At 32.3% G+C, this 20543-nt stretch overlaps 1 protein-coding gene across 1 annotated transcript; it reads right to left on the bottom strand.

Annotated features, from left to right (window-relative positions):
- Window positions 1-8509: 8509 nt before the first annotated feature.
- On the bottom strand, window positions 8510-12328 carry LOC112273918 (uncharacterized). Its single transcript, XM_024502972.3, has 10 exons — window positions 11921-12328; window positions 11721-11812; window positions 11321-11431; window positions 11006-11088; window positions 10744-10877; window positions 10353-10405; window positions 9927-10019; window positions 9643-9734; window positions 9209-9315; window positions 8510-8880 (listed from the first exon to the last, which is right to left on the bottom strand). The coding sequence occupies exons 1-10, from the start codon at window positions 12194-12196 to the stop codon at window positions 8848-8850; spliced, it is 1074 nt and encodes a 357-aa protein (XP_024358740.1). The 5' UTR covers window positions 12197-12328; the 3' UTR covers window positions 8510-8847.
- Window positions 12329-20543: the final 8215 nt, after the last annotated feature.

The following is a 20543-nucleotide window of genomic DNA, read 5'->3' as shown; positions in this document are numbered from 1 at the left end:
CATAGCTTTAGTGGCCAAATGATTGAGAGGTTACATAGATAGCAACTATTTTTCATAATCGTGTGGCTCTTTTTCACACTCTAATAGTCTGTATTTCTTGTAATTGATTGTCAATCAACTTCATACTGTTTGACTCGCTTCATATCTTAAGTTAGTCAAAAAAGAATTGATAAAAATTATTTTTTTATTTCTTATTGCAACTTACAGAATATACTCTGTGTGCATTTCAAAAGTGAGGTTGTTGCATGTGTAGTAGTTTATATTGTAACTTTGAGGCATGAACTCAAAGTCTTTGACTATAGTTGATTTTCATGCTGTTAATTTTTTTTATTGATCCCTTTGCTGCTATTGCTATTGCAGACAATACGTAGTGCAATCCAAGTAGAAAAAAGAAGAAAGCAAGGAGAAAAGACCATGGTTAGAGAGAATTTGCCTCAAGAAAGCACTGGACTTCTGGCTGTCACTAATTACTCAATCAAGCTTCAAAATAAGGGAAGCCCTAAGTTTATATATATATATATATATATATATATATATATATTTTTTAGAGTAATCACACCAAATACATAAGCCTCAAGTAACCAACAACATCCAAAATATGATAAAATCCTTTAAAACCTTATATATCCTTATGTGGAAATTTTCTTGAACTTCAATACCTCATATCTCCTAATCTAACTATCTAAAATTACTCAAATTTTATATAAAGTACTGATGTATTCTTATCAACTTCTATGACAAATTTCAATTGAATATTCATCGCTGATTTTGAGATATCTTGAAAATCCTAACAGCCACTTCAAACCCTTGTCTTTATATATATGCATGTAATTTTCTTTATATTTCACAAAATAAAAGCTCAAATATCACTAAATTCATATGTATAGCTTTATAATACAAAATTATTTATTTTCCAAAAAATTTGAGCCAAAAATTTGTCCAAAAATTCAAGTTATGGCTCCAACTATTACTATAAACAAAACCACTCACTTACTGCCTTTGATTTGGAAGCATCGCCTTCAACTCCTTACATCTCCTTTATATGAACTCCAAAAGTAACAATTCTTTCATAAAAGATGTAGGCCTTAAAATCACCATTCTAGTTGTACCTTTTGATCTTCAAAAATTGCCGTACAACTCCTTGTATTCTTAAATTAACACCTTAACTTCAAATGATTAAAACTTCTTCATCCTAACTCCTAATCCTCTAATTTTTTACACAAATTATAGCCCAAATCTTAAACCTTACAATCTTGGCTTCTAATTTCCAAATGCTCTCTTTGAAGTTGCCAAAATCCTTGTTAAGGTCACATGCAGCCTCCTCAAAGTCCATTAAGCATAGTATTCGATCAATAGGGATGAAGTTTCCCATTCCTTGCCTTCATGCAACCATGCCTTGCTTTCATCTCTTTCAATTAGCCTCCCTCTACTTTGGATTTTCTTTCTTAAGCTTCTAGCTTCTTCTAAGGCTTCATACTAAATATTTAGGTCATATATATATATGTATATATATATATATATATATATATATATATTTTATATGCCAAATCAAAATAAGTAAAAGAAACAAAGTAAGGTTTCTTATACCAACTTCTTATAATTTAATCTACTAACTACTCTAATACACATCTAGATTTATCAACATACAATATGTTTTAACTAATTTTTACATACTGTAAGTATTTACAATATGACACCATAATCAATAGTCATGCCAATCTTAAAGATAATAGTACGGATTGAGTAAGATGCTTGTGAGCCTATACGCTGAAGATCCATTTCTTGAAGACAGGTGTGATGAGTGATATTTATTTTCTTTCTCTATAAAGTCATTACAAGAGATGAAAGAGGGGCATTTCAAGGAATGCAAGCCCATGTATGTGTTGGCAATGATAGTACAATCAAAGAATAGAGATCAAAATATATTGATGCAGCATTGTGGCATTGCTAGAAGCGAGCAACACTTCATATCTGGCCACCATACTATTAATTTGAGCATGCTAAATGAGGTGAGGAACATTGTGCATGATGAAAGGAGTGTATAGTGGTAGCTTTATGATGAAGCATGATAGCAATGTTGTTGGCATATTCTCAAAAATCCAATCTTAGATGATTGGAGGAATTTTCGGAAGTAGAGGTGTATGAGGACATGATATACGTGAGGATTTGCATGTTAGAGAAGAGTTTACAAGTTGTTGAAAGATGCGAGGGCAAGTATGAAGGCAATTCTCATCTACAATGTTAGAGTTAACACAATTGTGGTTGATATGAGATAAAGACAAGAAGTTACTTAGTTAGTTGGGATTGCACAAGCTTAGTCATGTATATTTTTAGAGTTGATACAATTGTGGTTGATATGGGACGAAGTCAAAAAATTATTTAATCAGTTGAAATTATACAAACTTGATCACGGTATCATACTGTAAAAGCTTTTAGTATGTAAAAATTAGTTAAAATATATTATATATTAATAAATCTAGATATATGTTAGAATGGTTAATAGATTAATTTAAAGAGAGTGGATTTAAAAAAATTATTTTAAATTTTATCTTTTTTAATTATAGAATTTAAAAAAAATTATAGGACCTAAATAATTAGTATAAAGCCTTGAGAGGAAATTACAGTCTAAAGATAAAAATCTTAAATAGTATGAAGCTTATTGGAAGGGATGAAAGCAAGGTATGGTTGGATGAAGGCAAGGAATAGGAATCTTCATTCCTATTGGTCAAAGGCCATGCCCAATGGGCTTCAAGGAGGCTGCCTAAGGCCTTCTTAGGGATTATGATTTCTGTTCTGAGGACATTCAAGCTTTTGAGTCTAAGATTAGTAATTTTAGGTTTTTGAGTATAGATTGGATGTAAATTTTGTGTGATTTGAAGTTTAAATGAAGGAGTTATTGGCACTCAAAGTTAAGATATCAATTTCATATCTATTGTCACTCTTTGGGACATAACATACATTTATAAAGAGCAATAAAAGATTGGAGACTAGGATTGGAGAGAGCACTTTTTTTAATACACTTTTCATATATTATTTGATGAATTTGGAATTTAGATGAAGAAATTATAGAGGGTTGAAGTCAGCACATCCAAATCAAAGGTAGTAAGTAAATGATTTTGGTCATAGTAATGATTGGAGCCATATCTAGAGTTTCTGGTTCAAACCTTTTAGAAAAAATGGATTATTGTGTAAAAAAGCTATACATACAAATTTTTTGGCATTTAAGTACTTAATTTGTGAGATATGAAGAAAATTGCACACATGTGTATAGAAACTAAGGTTTGAAGCTACTATTAGAATTTTGATGATATCTTAAGATCCGCAATGAATTTGTAGTTGAAATTTGTTGTGATAATTGTTAAAAGTACATCAGTACTTTATATAAAATTTGAATATGTTTAAACAATCTGATTGGAAGATATGAGTTTTTGAAGTTCAAGAAAAATAACTCACAAGGATATAGAAGGATTTAGAGTTTTTTTTTTATCATATTTTGGATGTTTTGGGAACTTAAGACTTATATATTTGGTGTAATTGCTCCTAAAAGTGTTATATATATATATATATATATATATATATAAAACTTGGTCTTTCTTATCTCAAGACTTGATTGAGGAATTAATAGCAACCAGGAGCCCAGTGCTTTCTTAAGGCAAATTCTCTCTATCCTGACAACGGGGGGTGGAGGTGCATATTATTGTACTTAAAAGAATGATTGGTAACATCCAACATGAGTCATAGTAGTTATTCTAGCTTGGAAGTGGTACCAACAAATACCATGGTAAGGCTCTTGAGCGCTTGGTTGTACTGCGGAAAAAAGGTCAACATATCCAAATTATAATTTTAGAATACTTATAAATAAGAAGGTGCAGAAAACCATTATTGATGTGATAGTAGCAACTCAACAAGTTTAGATGGATAAGATGTGGAAGATTAGCAAGTACTTCCAATGAAGCACGTAAGCATGCAAGGATAGAGATAGAGCTTGAATACAAATAGCATAATACATCATGTCACTAGAATGAGTGAACTAGTAGAATAATAAGAAGAGACATTGTTTTGAAAAGCAAGGGTGAAGTAGAATGCAAGAACAAGGTAGCAAGTACAAAAAGAAGATCCAAATCTAACAAGATGGTAAAGCTAAGAAACAATAACATTCTTGGCAAAATAATTAAGGTACGTCTCTATCAACTCTATGCACAAATCTTACATCCTAACAAATCAAAAATCCAAATTCCTAATTAAGGAACTCCAAATCCTAATTAGGATTTTTAAATTCTAAATTCCAAAAAAATTAATACATAATTTTGAGAAACAAAAGCATTTATATAGATCTTTGTGATATTATATATCTTAGCAAAATTTTAAAATTAACAAAACTATAATAAACTATGAGATATTTATGATCAAAAATCTATATGACACTCTTGTAATTATAAACCCTAAATCCTAAACCCTAAGATTCTATAGTCAATCCTAAATCCTAAAAAATCAAATCTTTCATATCTTTTAAATAGAAATAACATAAGCAAATATTTTTACACCATTGAAATCACAATCCTCAAAAATGGAAAAAAAGAGTAATTAGGTCATGTTAAAATTTTAAAATTCTAAAAATATAAAAAATTACCAATTCTAAAGTTTATTTTTAAAACCTCCATATCATCTAAATCATATATTTTTTGAAAAAACTAATTATATCAATAGATTTATAATTTTTTAATATAGGAAGATAGGTCACTTCAAAATATTTAAATTTTTTATTAATAAAAAAGTCAACTCTATCTTCAAAAGTCAAAGAGTCAATATCTACCAAATGAAAGAAGCATAAGTAAAAATTAATTGCACCATTAAAACCACAATTCTTGAAAATGGGAAGGTAGATCAATTAAAAATCCCAAAAAAAGTATGTCCATTTTTTGGAAACACACATGTAATCCTAAACCCTAAATCCTAAGATTCCATAATCAATCCCAAATCCTAAAAAGTTAAGTCCTTCATATCTTTCAAATGAAAAATAGCATAAGTAAATATTTTTATACGATTGAAATTACAATCCTTGAAAATAGAGAAGTAGGTCAAGTTTAAATTTCAAAATTCTAAAAATATAAGAAATTATCAATCCTAAAGTTCATTTATAAAACCTCTATATCATCCAAATCATAAATTTTTTGAAAAACTAATTATATCAATAGATTCACAATATTCTAAAATGAAGAGGTAGATCACTTCAAAATATTTAAATTCTTTACTAATAAAAAAGTCAATTCTAACTTCAAAAATTAAAGGATTAATATCTATCAAATGAAAGAAGCATAAGTAAAATAAATTGCACCATTAGAACCATAATCCTTGAAAATGGAGGGATAGGTCAAATAAAAATCCCAAAAAATGTATGCCCATTTTTTCGGGATACACATGTAATCCTAAACCCTAAATCCTAAAATCTTAAACTCTAAATCCTAAATCTTAAACTCTAAATCCTAAATCCTAAAATCCTAAATCTTAAATCCTAACATGACAAAAGTCAAAATCTTATAGTCCAAGTCAAAGTAGCTATATCTTCTAAATTATGAATATATATAGAAAAATAATTATACTATTAAAATCCTAAATATCATAAATTAGAGGGTATATCAAGTTAAAATCTAAAAATATTGATACTAAAAAACTAGGCACCTTGTAATCCAAAATTCTAAATCCTGAAACTTAGTTTAGAGTTTAGGATTTAGAATTCTATTTATAATATATTTTATTAACATCAATAGCAAATGATTAAAAAACTATTTATAATAATAATAAGAAGAAATGCTATAATATATATATATATATATATATATATATATTAAAATAAAAATATATTATATTAGATATTACTAAATATAAAAAGTAAATATTTTAGAATTAAGAATATAACATAAAATATAAATAATATAATTTATTTTTTTATTTTTTCTTCTATGTATACTAATTAATAAGAATGCGTAGAAGCTTTTTTCATCATTTTAAAATTTATAATACAAATATCCAAATTACACAATACTTTCATAGTTACTTCATAAATCTAAAATATTTCAAAGATTTTTTTTTCTAAAAGCATAATAAATCAAAAGATACTAAATATCTAAGTCAATTTTAAAAATAAATTACAATCCTTTTTTAAAACCCTAAACCTGACTTATTATTATTATTATTATTATTATTATTATTGTTTAATTCTACTAACTTATATTTAATTCTATTCATTTAAATATATTTATGTATGTGTATATATACACACACACACACTTATATATATATATATATATATAGTTTAATCTAAATTATTATGAATAAATTATAAAAAATTAAAGATTAAAGATTAAAGATTAAAAATTTAAATAAATATGTTTTATTTCAAAGACAACATATCTAAAAGATCAAAAATTTGAACCTCACTAAGGCTCCTAAGTAGTATAAATGGATATCATAGAAAAATCACAAGGTCTTAGTCTTATACTCCTATTTAAATTAAAGTTGCTACAATCCATATGGGACATATTCACCTTCTTTTACTTAAAACTACTACATTAGTTGCTAATTCTCCTATTTTATACTAATAAAATCATTTATTTTTTATATGTAACTTTACCATGGTGTTTAGTTATACTCAATTAGTCTAAAAACCTTCCAAGGCCTTCAAATCTTCCTTACATTCTTCATAACGGCCCTCTAATGTGGTAAACATTATTTTTGCTAAGGTCTTAAATATATGCTTCAAAAATTCCTAAAAAGTTTTAAATAATTTTTTTAAATCCTTGCACTATATCTATGATGCTTATATCAATTAAAGGATAATTTTTTCTATTTTAAAGATTTTTTTGTAGAGATAAAATGAATTAGAATCAACTAAAAATTCTATTTTCTATATAAATTAATAAAAAGACATGAGGCTCTTTCTCATGCTTCTTTTACCTATTGACTAACATTTTTAGATTTTGAATAAGTTATACAAGTAGATAGAGGTCAAGTTTAGATATTAGTCTTAAGAACTAAACATTAAGTCTTAAAATTAAAAGAAAATACTACAACAACTAAAATATTTGTTTTTATGACTTATTAAGACTCTATTTTATGATTTTTTCTTTAATACAACTATTATAACTTAGAAGCCGTTTTAAAATCTAAGAAACATTTTTAATAATAAAATAGACTCTTTAATCTTAGTATTTATATATCTAAATAATTTAAAATCTAAGTTTTAACAATTCCACCAATTAAGGTCCATTGGTAGAACTCACAATGGCCAAAGACTCTTAAATGCTTTGAGAATAAAAAAATTGCAGTGTAAAACGCAGTTATTCTTGTTGAATGTTAGCTGATAGTTTTAGTTTTATTTGAATTTAGTTGTTCTCAAGAAATAAATTTTTAATGCTAAATTTTCAATAACTTAGAGCTCAAACCTTCTTAACCCAGTATTTATCTATGTTATTTAGTAGTACCGTTTGAGATGAAGGTTGAACATAAATGATTGTACCTCAGCTTGTTTTAAGGAGGGACTTGATCTTGAGGTCAATTTCCTGCTTACTACAGAGGTAAGTTAATAAGACTCATTTGGGCGTCCGTGTGATGATTTGTCCTTGCAACAATGGACTTTTATAGATGTTCGGAAACGTTCTAAAGAGATAGATTAGATATAGTGTTGGATTTGTGACGAGTCGCAGGATATAGGTACATATGATTTGCAAGAAAAGTGTCACTAGTAAGACCCGCATAAGAGTGACTACAACACTAGCTGTTCTCTGGTACAGTAGGAAGACTGCCTATTCTTTATTGTGATGACATGTAGATCGCTGGAAAATGAACCACGAGTTTGGGTTCGACATGACTGGGCAAATGATGTAGAATATGAATATCACCTAGGAAGGCAATGAGATCATTGCTTGCACCCATGATCACCTCTTTGACAATTGCTGTGAAAGTATTGAACCGTATTTTCTGCCGCCTTACTCTATTTCCCAGACTGAGTGTTGTCGATTTTACCTGGTTAGATCATCTCCTCTGGGGTTGCTGTCCACTTTTACAATAATCCAGACACCCAGCACTAGAGAACCTTGGAAGTTTGATGGATTGCTTCTGTATTTGTTGAAAGTTTTGTTGTTGTTGGGGTGGACATGTGATCGATGTCGTAGACATGCGATTAAGGGTTTAGGATTCTGGAACGAACTTGGGGCGAGTTCCTTCGCTGGGGAACTTTGGCAGATGTTCAAAACATGATTTTCCTAACATACCAAGAATAGTGAATGTATTGTTATAAGTTAAGTAAATGCACGTTAGCATCCGCTGCTTGTCGTTGAGATGGCTGATGAGAATAGCTGCTTTCTATTTGGATTCGCAATTGATACGATCCTCCTATTTTTTTGGACTCTGATGTGTTGAGAATGTGTACCTCATAAGTAACAAATGTTTAAAAATAGTTGTACACTGCCTTCCAATGCGCTTATTTTTCTTACGACCAACACTATCTAAGTGAATGAACTAAGAGATTCGTTTCGTCATCATTGAAAACAGCATCCAAGTTTGAAGAACATGTACCAAGCTGCAAGGTAATTAAGTGTTTCGCAAGCTCACCTAAGTACCCTAGCTTAACTCTTAGGCTAAAATGGAAATGCAAATAGTTCAGAATGAGTTGTAAATTTGAATGTCACAGCCAATTGTAACTTGAAATGTTGTCATGTGCTAAACTTGTGGAACTATCTACTCTACACTCATACCTGATGTGGAAGCTGGGCAACACCAGGGAGTGGATGCAGAAATTAGTTGCAGAAATTACACTGCAAGGCCATGATGAGTACGAGGTCGTTGAAATCAAAGGAGCTCCTTGATATCATAGCCTTGAAGCTGCACAGGTATTTAAGCATCATCCATTAATGAAGACGCAGTTGTTACAAGTTTGTCCTTATCTTGGTTTTGCCTAACGGAAGGATTAATGCAAGGGACAAAAAATGCAGTTGAGTTTAGACATACCCGCATTAACTTAACATAAGGTCTCATATAATCTTACTAAAACATGTATCACTTCTTAAGTATGTAATGTGTACGATAGTGTTGTAAATGACAACATTACAATGATTTTAGTTGCACGGTATGTGATACATTATTGTTTGCACACAATGTGTCCAATGATATTGATTTTCTACTTCAACCAAAACGTTCAGAACTAACATACCCGTAAGATCGTGAGAAGTATAATCACTCCCGAGTTCCATAGTGAGTGTATAAGCATAGGAGTGATCAAAGTTCGCGTTTGTGCATAAGCCAACCCCAACACAATTCCTGCAATGCAATAAAAACAGACACTTGCTTCAAGCCGTTACCTCTAGGTAGAATTAAAATGTCTAACATTGGATAATGATTGCACTCATCTCTACATGACATTATTGGCTTAGAAAAATTCACAACTTACTGACAAGATCATGTGTAAAAGTTCTAAAGTGGGCTTCGGGTGTCCCTTGGCTTCATCAAAACACTACATTTCATATCATATGAAATTCTAAGCAATAAAAATATCTGATCATGATACAATCGACACCAAATCGTACAAATCAGGTGGTAATAAGTCCGGGAGATAGTGGAATGAAAAGAGTGATCACAGGAATTTACCAAGAGCTACAAGTTGAGGGAATTCTCCTGGAGTCAAATGAGCCCCTGCAAATGCACACGCGCTGACAGCAATAGCCACAGGTGTGGAAACCCTGTCACAAACAAATCATGACGATGTAATATTCAAGGTTTTCATTCAGAAGAGCTCCAATTCCACATAATTTACATCACTACTTGAGAACTATGATTACAAACGAAACAGCTTTGTGGATGAAGTGAGATGTCCAAGTAGTACCTCCCTACATTCACCTAATTGTCTCAGAAAAAAGATAGACCACTCATACCACTTGGTTAAAGACGTCATTAAAAATCCTCGAAAAACTGTCTCCTCAAGCAGCGGTGCCAGCACACCAGTTACAATGATCAACGATGCTGTGCTGTCAACACCCAAATGATAGCTGTAAGTCAAATATTGTGATGACTTTTTGTACAAATCAATCCAACCAACAAACATGAATAAGCCGTGTGATAGGGAGGAGCTTTGACACCCCTTGTATGCGTGAAAGGAGTTAGAATTGAACTGAAGTAGTGTTACGGGTTTGAAGAACACTTATAATATTGAGAAAAATCAGTTTATTGATAAATCTGTTAACCACGAATGAAGGCAAAATAGACAATGTGATGACCAGGTGATGAACATTATGCACATAGAGTAAGCAAGAGAAAACATAGGAATAAATTTGAATTCAGGGTGATTTATCACAGAATACCTGGTCGGTGAAGCACCAATGATAGGTAGTAACTGTAAGAGTGCATCTGCTTCCTACAAAATCGACATATACGATTGTAGCGCATTAACGAAGGAAATGGGAGGATTCAGGAAAGGGCTCAGTGCTTCAACGAACTTCTTGCGCTAATATCCAGGCACAGGATGGATAACATTGCAAAATCCTGAAATCGAATTTAGCGAATGTTTTCCATTTAAAATAATGCTGTGTTTATTTTGCACTGGTATCAGGTGAAAGATACTTCTGCATACAGTGCGTTTGAATAAGAAAACCGGTGACATACACATTGCAGAAACGGCATTGCTAACGTATGTACGAGTTTAAATGCCAAATACATTTGGTCGCGTTTTACTATCCGATGTGGTAAACTCACCTCTCGAGGCGGCGGTTGGCCTGTAAGGTTCACAACCAACGTGCTAGCTGCAACTACAGAGGCTGTAGCCGCGACTATACCCAATCCTCCATAAAGGACCCAACCTCGACGTAAATCGAACGGGTTACTAAAGCCTGTCGTCAATTGCATCTCCATATCAGGATCAGGCAGTAAGCAGTCACAATCAGGCATATAGATTGGAGATGAGTTTTCCACTAGTATTATCAAGGACGCGAAGAAAAAAACAAGGGCACGTACGAACCATAAGAAAAAAATTGTGGAGGAAGAGGTTTGTATCGGCGTAGCACTAACGAAATGGCTCCAAGCCCTGCAATGGTTTCGGCTCTGACACATTTTTCCTAGTTAGCTTTCTGGTTATAATCGCCGATAGTTTCAGATTTGATACTTACCAAAAGAAATGCCAAAATCAGCAGGAATGAGCTGAAACCATGAAATACTAGAAGTATCACCGATATCGAGCATCAAGCCATAAGATGTAATTAATCATTGTTGGAAATCATACATGGAGTTGGGACTGAATGCATTTCGTTAGTCCAAAGCCAAGGAGCAAACCTACAGCTGGTGAATGAGTATGAAAGTAGCCTGCTCATCCAGGTCTAAGACCTCCCGCCGTCCTATGCCAAGTTGCGCAGCTCCAACAGAAACAGCTAATCCGGTCAATAAAAAACTGCCATTTACCAGATATTACCGTGTTAAGAATCTCAAAGCAAAGACACATACAAGGTCGAATGAATGTAGCGAACTACCGATAAGAATTGAATTGATCACTACCAGAACGAACTCAGACCATGAACGCCAAAGCTGAAACACTCGGAACGCATCGTTCCAAGCCATTCCAAGCACTACTTCCGCGTCACTTTCCGTGTAATTCACGGCACAATCCGTTTAACACATCCTCTGAAATGGGTGCACAAATTGCAAGTGGTTAGCAGAGTCGCATACAAACCATGATGTACCTGAAGAGCCAGGATAGCATTCCCACTAATGTTGTAGTTCCATCCCATGGCACATTCCATTGCTCCAAAATAGGCCATTCCTGCTTAGGGTCCTGCGCAAATTGGGGTAGAAAAGTTGTCAAACTAGAGGGCACAATTTGCGACCTAATTGGCAATGGAATAGTGGAAATGAATGAGTGGAATTAAGCAAGGTGACATACGGGAACAGGAGGCTGAGGGCTGGAGCCGTCCCCTTGAATCTGATCGTCCGAAGCTACGTTACCCGCAATAAAGTTATCATGTTTAGAAGAGCGGAAATAAGGGGAAGGAAGACGGGATTGACAGAGAAGCACCAAAGAAGGATGGGGAGGCTGGAGAGAGGGGGGGCATGGGGGAGACAGACGACGAGGGAAGGAGAGGAGGGGAGTGGGGACGGTGACGCCAGCAGAGGGCAGAGAATGCAGACGGCAAGAAAGGAACAGGTGGGTCACAGCCATGTTGGTGAGGAGGAAGAAGAATTAGAAGAAGAAGAAGACGACGACGACGACGACAATGACGAAGATTGATGGGTTGAGAAGCGAGGGAAGGAAATAACTACAAGACGCACAAGAGCAGTGACGAGTGACTTCACAGGGTGATGAGGAGGAGGCTTCAGCGGGTGGCCCTAAACAGATGATCATTCGCCATCTGGCTCCGCCCCAACTCATCATCTTCATCTTCACAGACACAGGCCCTCCCGCCCACTCATGCCCCAGATGACATTGTTCCCATGTGCACTATTTTTCCGCGCCCTGATTCCCCCTGTACTGCAAATCCCTTGTTGTAATTGTTTACGTCAAACAAATCTTATCTTTTCCTTTCTTTTCTTTTCTTTTTTCTTTTTTGGCCTCCTCTGTTTATAACATTCCATTAGCTTTTGGTTTTTAATTATGATTTCATTACATATGTTTATTAAGCCTCAGAGAAGTAGTTGCAATTCTCTTAATTTCATTGATATTTACAATATTAGGTGATTACTTAAGATCCTAGAGTAGAATAATTTATGTGGGATTTTAAAATTTCCAAATTGTTTTATTGTTACTGGAAGAAAAAAAGCATGAAAAATGTCTTGTTGATATGAAGATAAGACAATTATAAAAATTATGAACACTATCAAGGTGTTATGCAATTTAGATTTTATTCATAAAAACCCATGGAAACCTTACTATGTATAAATCAATCCCTTTCTACTAGTTCTTTAAATAATAACAAACTTAACAATGCTTCAAATCTGAGTCAATTCTATTACAGAACTTATATTTGCCACTGTAATACAAAAAAATATTTTGAAGTAATTAGTCCTGATAAGCAATGATTTATTTTTCATAGTCTGATTATTACAAACTTTGCTACATTTATATATGTAATATAATCCATTTTTTTACATATTTCTTTCATGACAATAATTTATTTTAAAAAATGTAAATTTAATTAATTTTTACATAAAATAAATTTATATTTTTTGAATTAGTTAGATCATTAGTAAATGATATAGAAGTATAATAAAATAAAAATAAAATATTAAATATTAAATACAAATGAAGTTTGTTAAAAATTTAAAATATTTCTATATAATTTTATTTGCATGTACAGAATTAGCAATGATATAAATCTTATATTAGTTTTCAATGATATATTGATTTTTTAAGAAAAATTCTCAATTATATCCCTAATAATTTCACAACTTGCAAAGATATCCTATCATATTAAAAGGATGTTCTTCCAAAAATATATCCCTTACAAAAATAGGAATTGAGTTTAAATGTAATACATGAGAACATCAAAACTTTTATTGTTGCTTTTTTACAACAGCAAGTACCACTTCATTGCCTTCAGGACACTGTTGTCTTGTGATTTGGCTACTATGTGAAAATAGTGTGTATATATATATATATATTTAATATATAATTTACTATACAATGTAATGAAAGATATGTTATTAGATTTTAGTTGGTTATAAAATATAATTAGATTACTACTTTGTAGTGGTTAGTTTAAAAGGGCTATTATTGAAGTTGATTTTATTTTAATAATAATTTTATATGTTTAGAAATATCTTTATTAGACATTGGTGACTCTTCAAATCTTATTTTGTTTCTTTTATTTGGTGTTTAGGACATATATTATGTAAATCTTATAAGAAAAAAGGATTTGAGAAGAATTTTGGTAGCAAAAGTAGTTAGGACATCCATATGGAAGAATGGAGATGGATGATAAAAAACTCTATTGCGATTGGCCAAAAGGCATGCTCAATGGGCTTTAAGGAGACTATCCGAGGCCTTAAGAAGGATTAGAGTTACTTTTGAGAAGATATTTAAACTTAAGAGGCTAAGATTAAAAAGTTTAGATTTTTTGCTTTGGTTTTGGTGCAAATTTTGGATAATTTGGAGTTTTTATGAAAGAAATATAGGCACTCAAAGTTAAGGTATTGGTTTTATACCTACTATCACTCTTTTGGACATAATACATGTATGTAGAAAGAAATAAAAGTTTGGTGACTAAAAATAGAGAGATGAATTTTTTTACTACACTTTTTATACATTATTTAATGAATTCTAAGCTATAATAAAGGAAATATAAGAAGTTGAAGTCAATGCTTGCAATTTAAGGGTGGTAAGTGACCTAACTTACTATTGGTTATATTTAGAACTATATCTTGAGAAATTTGACAAGATTTCAGCTACAAATTTCTAAGAATATGTATTATCATGTTATCAAACTTTATACATAAATTTTGTCGCATTTGAATTTTGGATTTTTGAGATATGGAGAAAATAGTACTTGAATACTTGTAAATTAGGATTTAAAATAATTGCTAGAATATCTAAGATGCCAAACGATCTGTAATAGATTTATAGTTTATTTTTTTTATGGTAAAGCTTAAAAATAAATTTTATATTATCTAGAAATTTGAAAAAAATTGAATAGTTGGATCAAGATATATGAATTTCTAAAGTTTAGGGAGAAAAAAATCCTTGTAGAAGAAAAATATTTTGAAAAGGTATTACTACAATTTGGGCATTTTATGCAAAATAAAGGAATTTTTAAGAGCCAAGTCTTTATATACATGTTAAAGATGAAGATATGGAGCTATAGAAAAATTATGGTATAAATATGGATTTTTGTAAAGAGATTATACATTTTCTTTGAACATATTAACAAATGATTTAGTTATGACTTAGTATAGCAAAGGATATTAGGATATTTCTAGATGCTTTAGAAAGCCCTATATATAAATCTTCTTAAATATAAAAAGATTTTATCAATAGAATATTTTTAGATACTATTGTATTCATTTGGCCTCTCTAATAAGAATATATCACTTATTGAAACTTGTCTAATAAGTTATAGCTAAATTATCTATAGCTAAGTATATGGTATATTTTCAGGTAGAAAATCATCCCATATAATAAAGCATTGTCATATTGTGGTTTGGCTACTATGTGAAAGTAATGCTTATAAATATTTAATATAAAATTTATTATATAATATAGTAAGAGCCACATTATTAGATTTTAGTTAGTTACAAAATATGGTTAGATTATTACTTTGAAATGGTTAGTTTAAAAGAGCTATTATTGAAGTTGATTTTATATTGATCATAGTTTTATATATTTAGAGCTATTTTTATTAGACATTGATGATTCTTAAATTTATTTATTTATTTAGTATTTAAGGCATATATTATATAAATCTTATAAAAAAAAAGATTACAAAGGGATTTTGGTAGCAAAAAGAATAATTAGGATATCCATATAGATGAATGGAGATGGATGATGAAAATCTCTATTGCTATTTATTTAAAGGCATACTTAGTGGACTTCAAGGAGGTTGTCTAAGACCTTAGTAGGGATGAGGATTATTCTTTTTAGAAAATTTGAATTTAAGAAGCTAAGGTAAGAGAATTTAGATTTTTGGCTATAATTTTGGTACAAATATTGTATAATTTCGAGATTTTATGAAAAAAATATAGATATCCAAAGTTAAGGTGTTAATTTTGTAGCTACTATCACTCTTTTGGATATAACGCATACATACAAAATGCAATGAAGGATCAACAATTGAGGTTGGAGAAAGTATTTTTTTGGCTACACTTTTACATATTCTTTGATGAATTCTAAGCTAGGATGAAAGAATTATAAGAAGTTGAAGTCAACACTTGCAATCTAAAAGCAATAAGTGACTGTCAAGGACAAGAACTCGATGAAAAAATAATTCAAACAAGTGAGCCTTCACTCAAAGAGAGGTAACAAAATATATATAAATAAGTATATATATTGAAAGAGAAACTAGAATGGCTATTGCCAAAAGACAAGAAAACTAGAGACCCTTGAAACTAGACTAGAATCAAGAAAGGAATTGACAAGAGTGAAGAAGCCTTCACTCTTGTCTCTATATATACTATCTAACTAGGGACTACGTGGCGACATTCTATATGACCTCCAATATGTATTGACTTTGTAAGACACATGCCTTGACTTACAAGGCAAGTTCTTCTACGTGTGGGCCATATAGTTAGCTTGATCTTCAAGCTAACGACATGTGTGGCACATGGCCAACTTGTTGACCACGTTTCTAATCCAAAAAGTCAATTAAAGACATCTAAGAAGTCAAAACAGCATTTATGAAGCTTCTAGGAAGCTTCCATATTAAATACTATAGAATTTACTTACTTTTACCTACTTTTATATACTTCTACTTATTTATATATGTAATTACTATAATTATGATTATATCTGTGACATTACCCCCCCTTCTAGAGACGAGTTCGATGAGGAGCAGTCATCATATGTCGAGGAAATCTATGATGCGACAAATTGTATTCGCCACATACTCTGATCTTTGTTCTCTTTGAAGATGATTGATAGGGCCTCTCAACCATCGGTAGTGTCCCATACTAGGGCGGGAAGACCACCCAGTTATTTGATCATTGTTGAGGCCTTCATAACTTCCTTCGAATAGAATATTTGGAACACCATCAGGAGTTGTTCCTACCTCTAGCACAATCACCAAACATCGGGAGTCCCTTTCCAAATTGTGATATCAGACACGTTGTATCTCGCCATCTATTCGAAGAAGAATATGTCGTTCTTGAAGATCTTCATCTCGATTGTGTCGTCTTGAAGGTTGTGACAATCGTAATGTCTTGTCCGGCAGATCAGCAAATGAAGGCTCTTGAGTCGAATCTGCTGGTTGTTGATTCTCCATCTCTTGAGCATCGCTACTACAAAGAAGCTACAAACAAGAATTGAAAGTAGAATGTTATCTTGCCTAGATGTTGTTTCTTTTATAAAGAAGATTTTTATCTTGATTTTGATGGATGTCGTCGATAAAAAGCCTTCACCGCCTTTGCTGCATTTGCAAGATTCTTTATTGGCTCCCATGTGCGTTCACTAATACCATATCCGTGCCAATGGACAAGATATTCTAATTTATTTCGGCGTCGCCTTGAATCTAAGACTTCTTCTACTTCAAACTCTTCATTATTATCCACTTTTATAGGAGGAGGTGGAGCTTGTCATCTTCTTGGTATGTTCACTGTCTTGTATGGTTCAAGAAGAGACACGTGGAATACTGGATGAATTTTTATTGACTCCTGTAGATGTAAACGATATGCAACTGGATTGATTTGTGCAGAAATAGAAAATGGTCCCAGCCTTCGATAGTCCAACTTGTCACAAGCACGAGTGGTCTTGATATTGTGACGAAGTAGCCATACCTTATCACCCAAGATGAATGATGGTTGTTCCTTTCGATAGACATCTGCATTGACCTTTTGTTGTTCTTGAGCCTCTTTTAACTACGCCTTCATCATTGCATATAGCTTTGATAAATAAATTGCCAAATCTTTCACAACAAGATTATCAACTTTTAAAAAGTCAAAAGTATCAAGTCGTGGATGATAACCATAATTAGCAAAGAAAGGTGTTTGTTTTGTAGAAGAATGTACCGTGTTATTATAAGCAAACTCTGCCAATGGCAAAAGAGTTGTCCAATCATCTTGTTGGTAATTAATGGTACATCTTAAATATTGCTCCAAAACTTGATTAACACGCTCCGTTTGTCTATCAATTTGAGGATAGAATGCTGAAGATAGTTTTATATCCACTTTAAGAATCTTCAAAAGAGTTCACTAAAATCTTGATACAAATTGAGTTCCCCTATCTGATATAATATCCTTGGGTAATCCATGATAGCGATAGATATTGTCAAGAAAGAGCTTAGCTGTTTCTTCACCTGTGATAGATTTTGTATATGATACAAAATGTGCCATCTTGGTAAAATGATCTACTATCACGAATATAGAGTCATAAGAACCTGAGATTAGAAGATCCGTGATGAAGTCCATAGAAACAGAAGACCATGATTGTTCTGGAATGGGTAATGGTTGAAGAAGTCCAAAAGGTCGATGACGAGGAGTTTTTGATCTTGAGCAAATATCACATGATTGTAGAAATTCTTTAACTGCCTTCCACATTTGAGGCCACCAAAAATCCCTAGATATCAGCTCCAAAGTCTTATTATATCCGAAATGTCTTGCTGTTGGGAAGTCGTGACGAGCTTGAAGAACATGTAAACATGCTTCTCCTTCTGGAACATATAGGCATCCTTCGAAATAGAGTAGGTTGTTCTTGAATTCAAATTTAGAGGGATCATGAGATTTAAAAGAATTATTCTTGATATCATGAACAAGAGGGTCTGAAGACATACTTAATTGGACCTGCTTAAGAAAAGTTAAATCAACAAACAATGTTGATTTTATTGCTCGAAGATGAAATTGCTCCGGCTTCAAGAGAACTGTTCTTGGTTGCTCAAAAGCTGCATCTCTTTCTTTTGGTGCAAGATAAGAACGTCTAGACAAGGCATCGGACAAATCTTGTTGTTTTCTTGGCCGATAAGTGATGATGAACTTGAATCTTGATAAAGACATGCTACAACGAGCTTGGCGACGATTTAATACGCGTGCTGATATAAAATATTCAAGGTTCTTGTGATCCGTATACACGGTCACTGGATTAGAAAAGCCTTCTAGATAATGATGTCATTCTTGAAAAGAATCTGTAATTGTAAGAAGTTCTTTGTCGTGGATCTCATAATTGATTTCTGCTGCTGAGAATTTTCTTGAATGAAAGGCTACTTGATGAAGTTTGTCATCTGTTTCCATTTGTGATAAAACTGCACCTAGAGCAAAGTCCGATGCATCTGTTTCCATAAAGAATGCTTTGGAAAAATCAACACGATATAAGATTGGTGCAGAAACAAACGCTGTCTTCAAAGATTCAAAAGCAACTTCCGCTTCTTGATTCCATTGGAGTTTGTCTTTACAAGTCAAACGTGTAAGTGGAGCTGCAAGTCAAGAAAAGTCTTTGATGAAGATCCGATAGTAGTTGGCAAATCCCAAAAAACATTGGACATCTCTTACCATTTTTGGGATCTTCCAGTCTATAATAGTTTGAACTTTCTTAGGATCCATCATAAGTCCATCATTTGAAATGATGTAACCTAAGAAATCGACTTGAGTAGTGTGGAACACACACTTTTCTATCTTGGCATAGAGTCCTGCATCTCTTAATTTTTGTAATACACGACGAACATGAAGTTCATGTTCTTCTGGATTCTTAGAATAGATTGAGATGTCGTCTAGATAACAGACCACAAAATTGTCCAAAAACTCTCGAAAAACATCATTCATTAGATGTTGAAAAGCTGCTGGTGTATTTGTAAGTCCAAAAAGCATGACGTTGTATTCAAAATATCCATACCTAGTTCGAAATGCAGTCTTCCATTCATCTCCTTCTTTGATGCATACTAGATTGTATGCTCCCCAAAGATCTATTTTTGTATAGATCTTAGCTTGATTCAGCTGATCAAGAAGTCGAGATAATAAACGTAGTGGATACCTGTTCTTGATGGTAATCTTGTTGAGTCCTCGATAATCAACACACATCTGTAATGATCTATCTTTTTTCTTCACAAATAGAATTGGAGCTCTTGCCGGAGATTTAGAATGGCGTATGAAATTCTTGGCTAGATTTTCTTCAATATACTCCTTGAGTTCAACCAACTCATTTTGTGATAAACTATAGATTGGTCCGAATGGCGGTTGTGCTCCTTCTTGAAGGTCAATTGAGCAATCATAGGGATGATGTTCTGGGAGTGTATCCGCATTCTTTTTTTCAAATACATCTTGAAATTCTTGATATTGGCTTGGAATGCCACTTGAAGTTTTTTCACCAATAGAAACGGGTGTGGCATAAATAATATATGGTGATTCTTTCATAGCAGTATGTAAGAAAGCTTTCGCACCTATAAATACGGATTTAATTGAACTAGACTTATGAATCTCAACTTGATTAACTACACTATTAGTTATACTTTTAGAGAAAGTAAGAGTTCGAAAAATCCAATCTATTTGAGGGTTGTATTTTTCTAACCATGATAAACCTAAAATGACTGGATTAGAGGGAGATCTAATGATATTAAATACTACAAAACTATTATGACTATTGATTATTACTTCTATAGGAAGGGTTTCATGAGTAATATCTCCAAAAGACAATGGACGATCATCTATGACTTCTACATGAACAGGTTTAGTTTTCTTTACTAAAGATATGTTATGTCTTTTAGTAAATTCTTCATCTAAAAAACACGCTGAGGCTCTTGAATCTAACAAGACAAAGACTTTGTAATATTTAGGTCCTAAAATAACATTTAATGTAAAACAAAGAGAGGGCTCTGAGGAGAGAATAGGACCTTTACTAGATGTTGTGCAAGGTTCCAGCCGCACGATCCCTATTGTAG

This window comes from Physcomitrium patens, chromosome 21 (assembly GCF_059467195.1).
Source record: "Physcomitrium patens ecotype Gransden chromosome 21, ASM5946719v1, whole genome shotgun sequence".
Taxonomy (NCBI): domain Eukaryota; kingdom Viridiplantae; phylum Streptophyta; class Bryopsida; order Funariales; family Funariaceae; genus Physcomitrium; species Physcomitrium patens.
The sequence above is the reverse complement of the archived record's forward strand: the minus strand, read 5'-3'. Positions and strand labels throughout refer to the sequence as shown.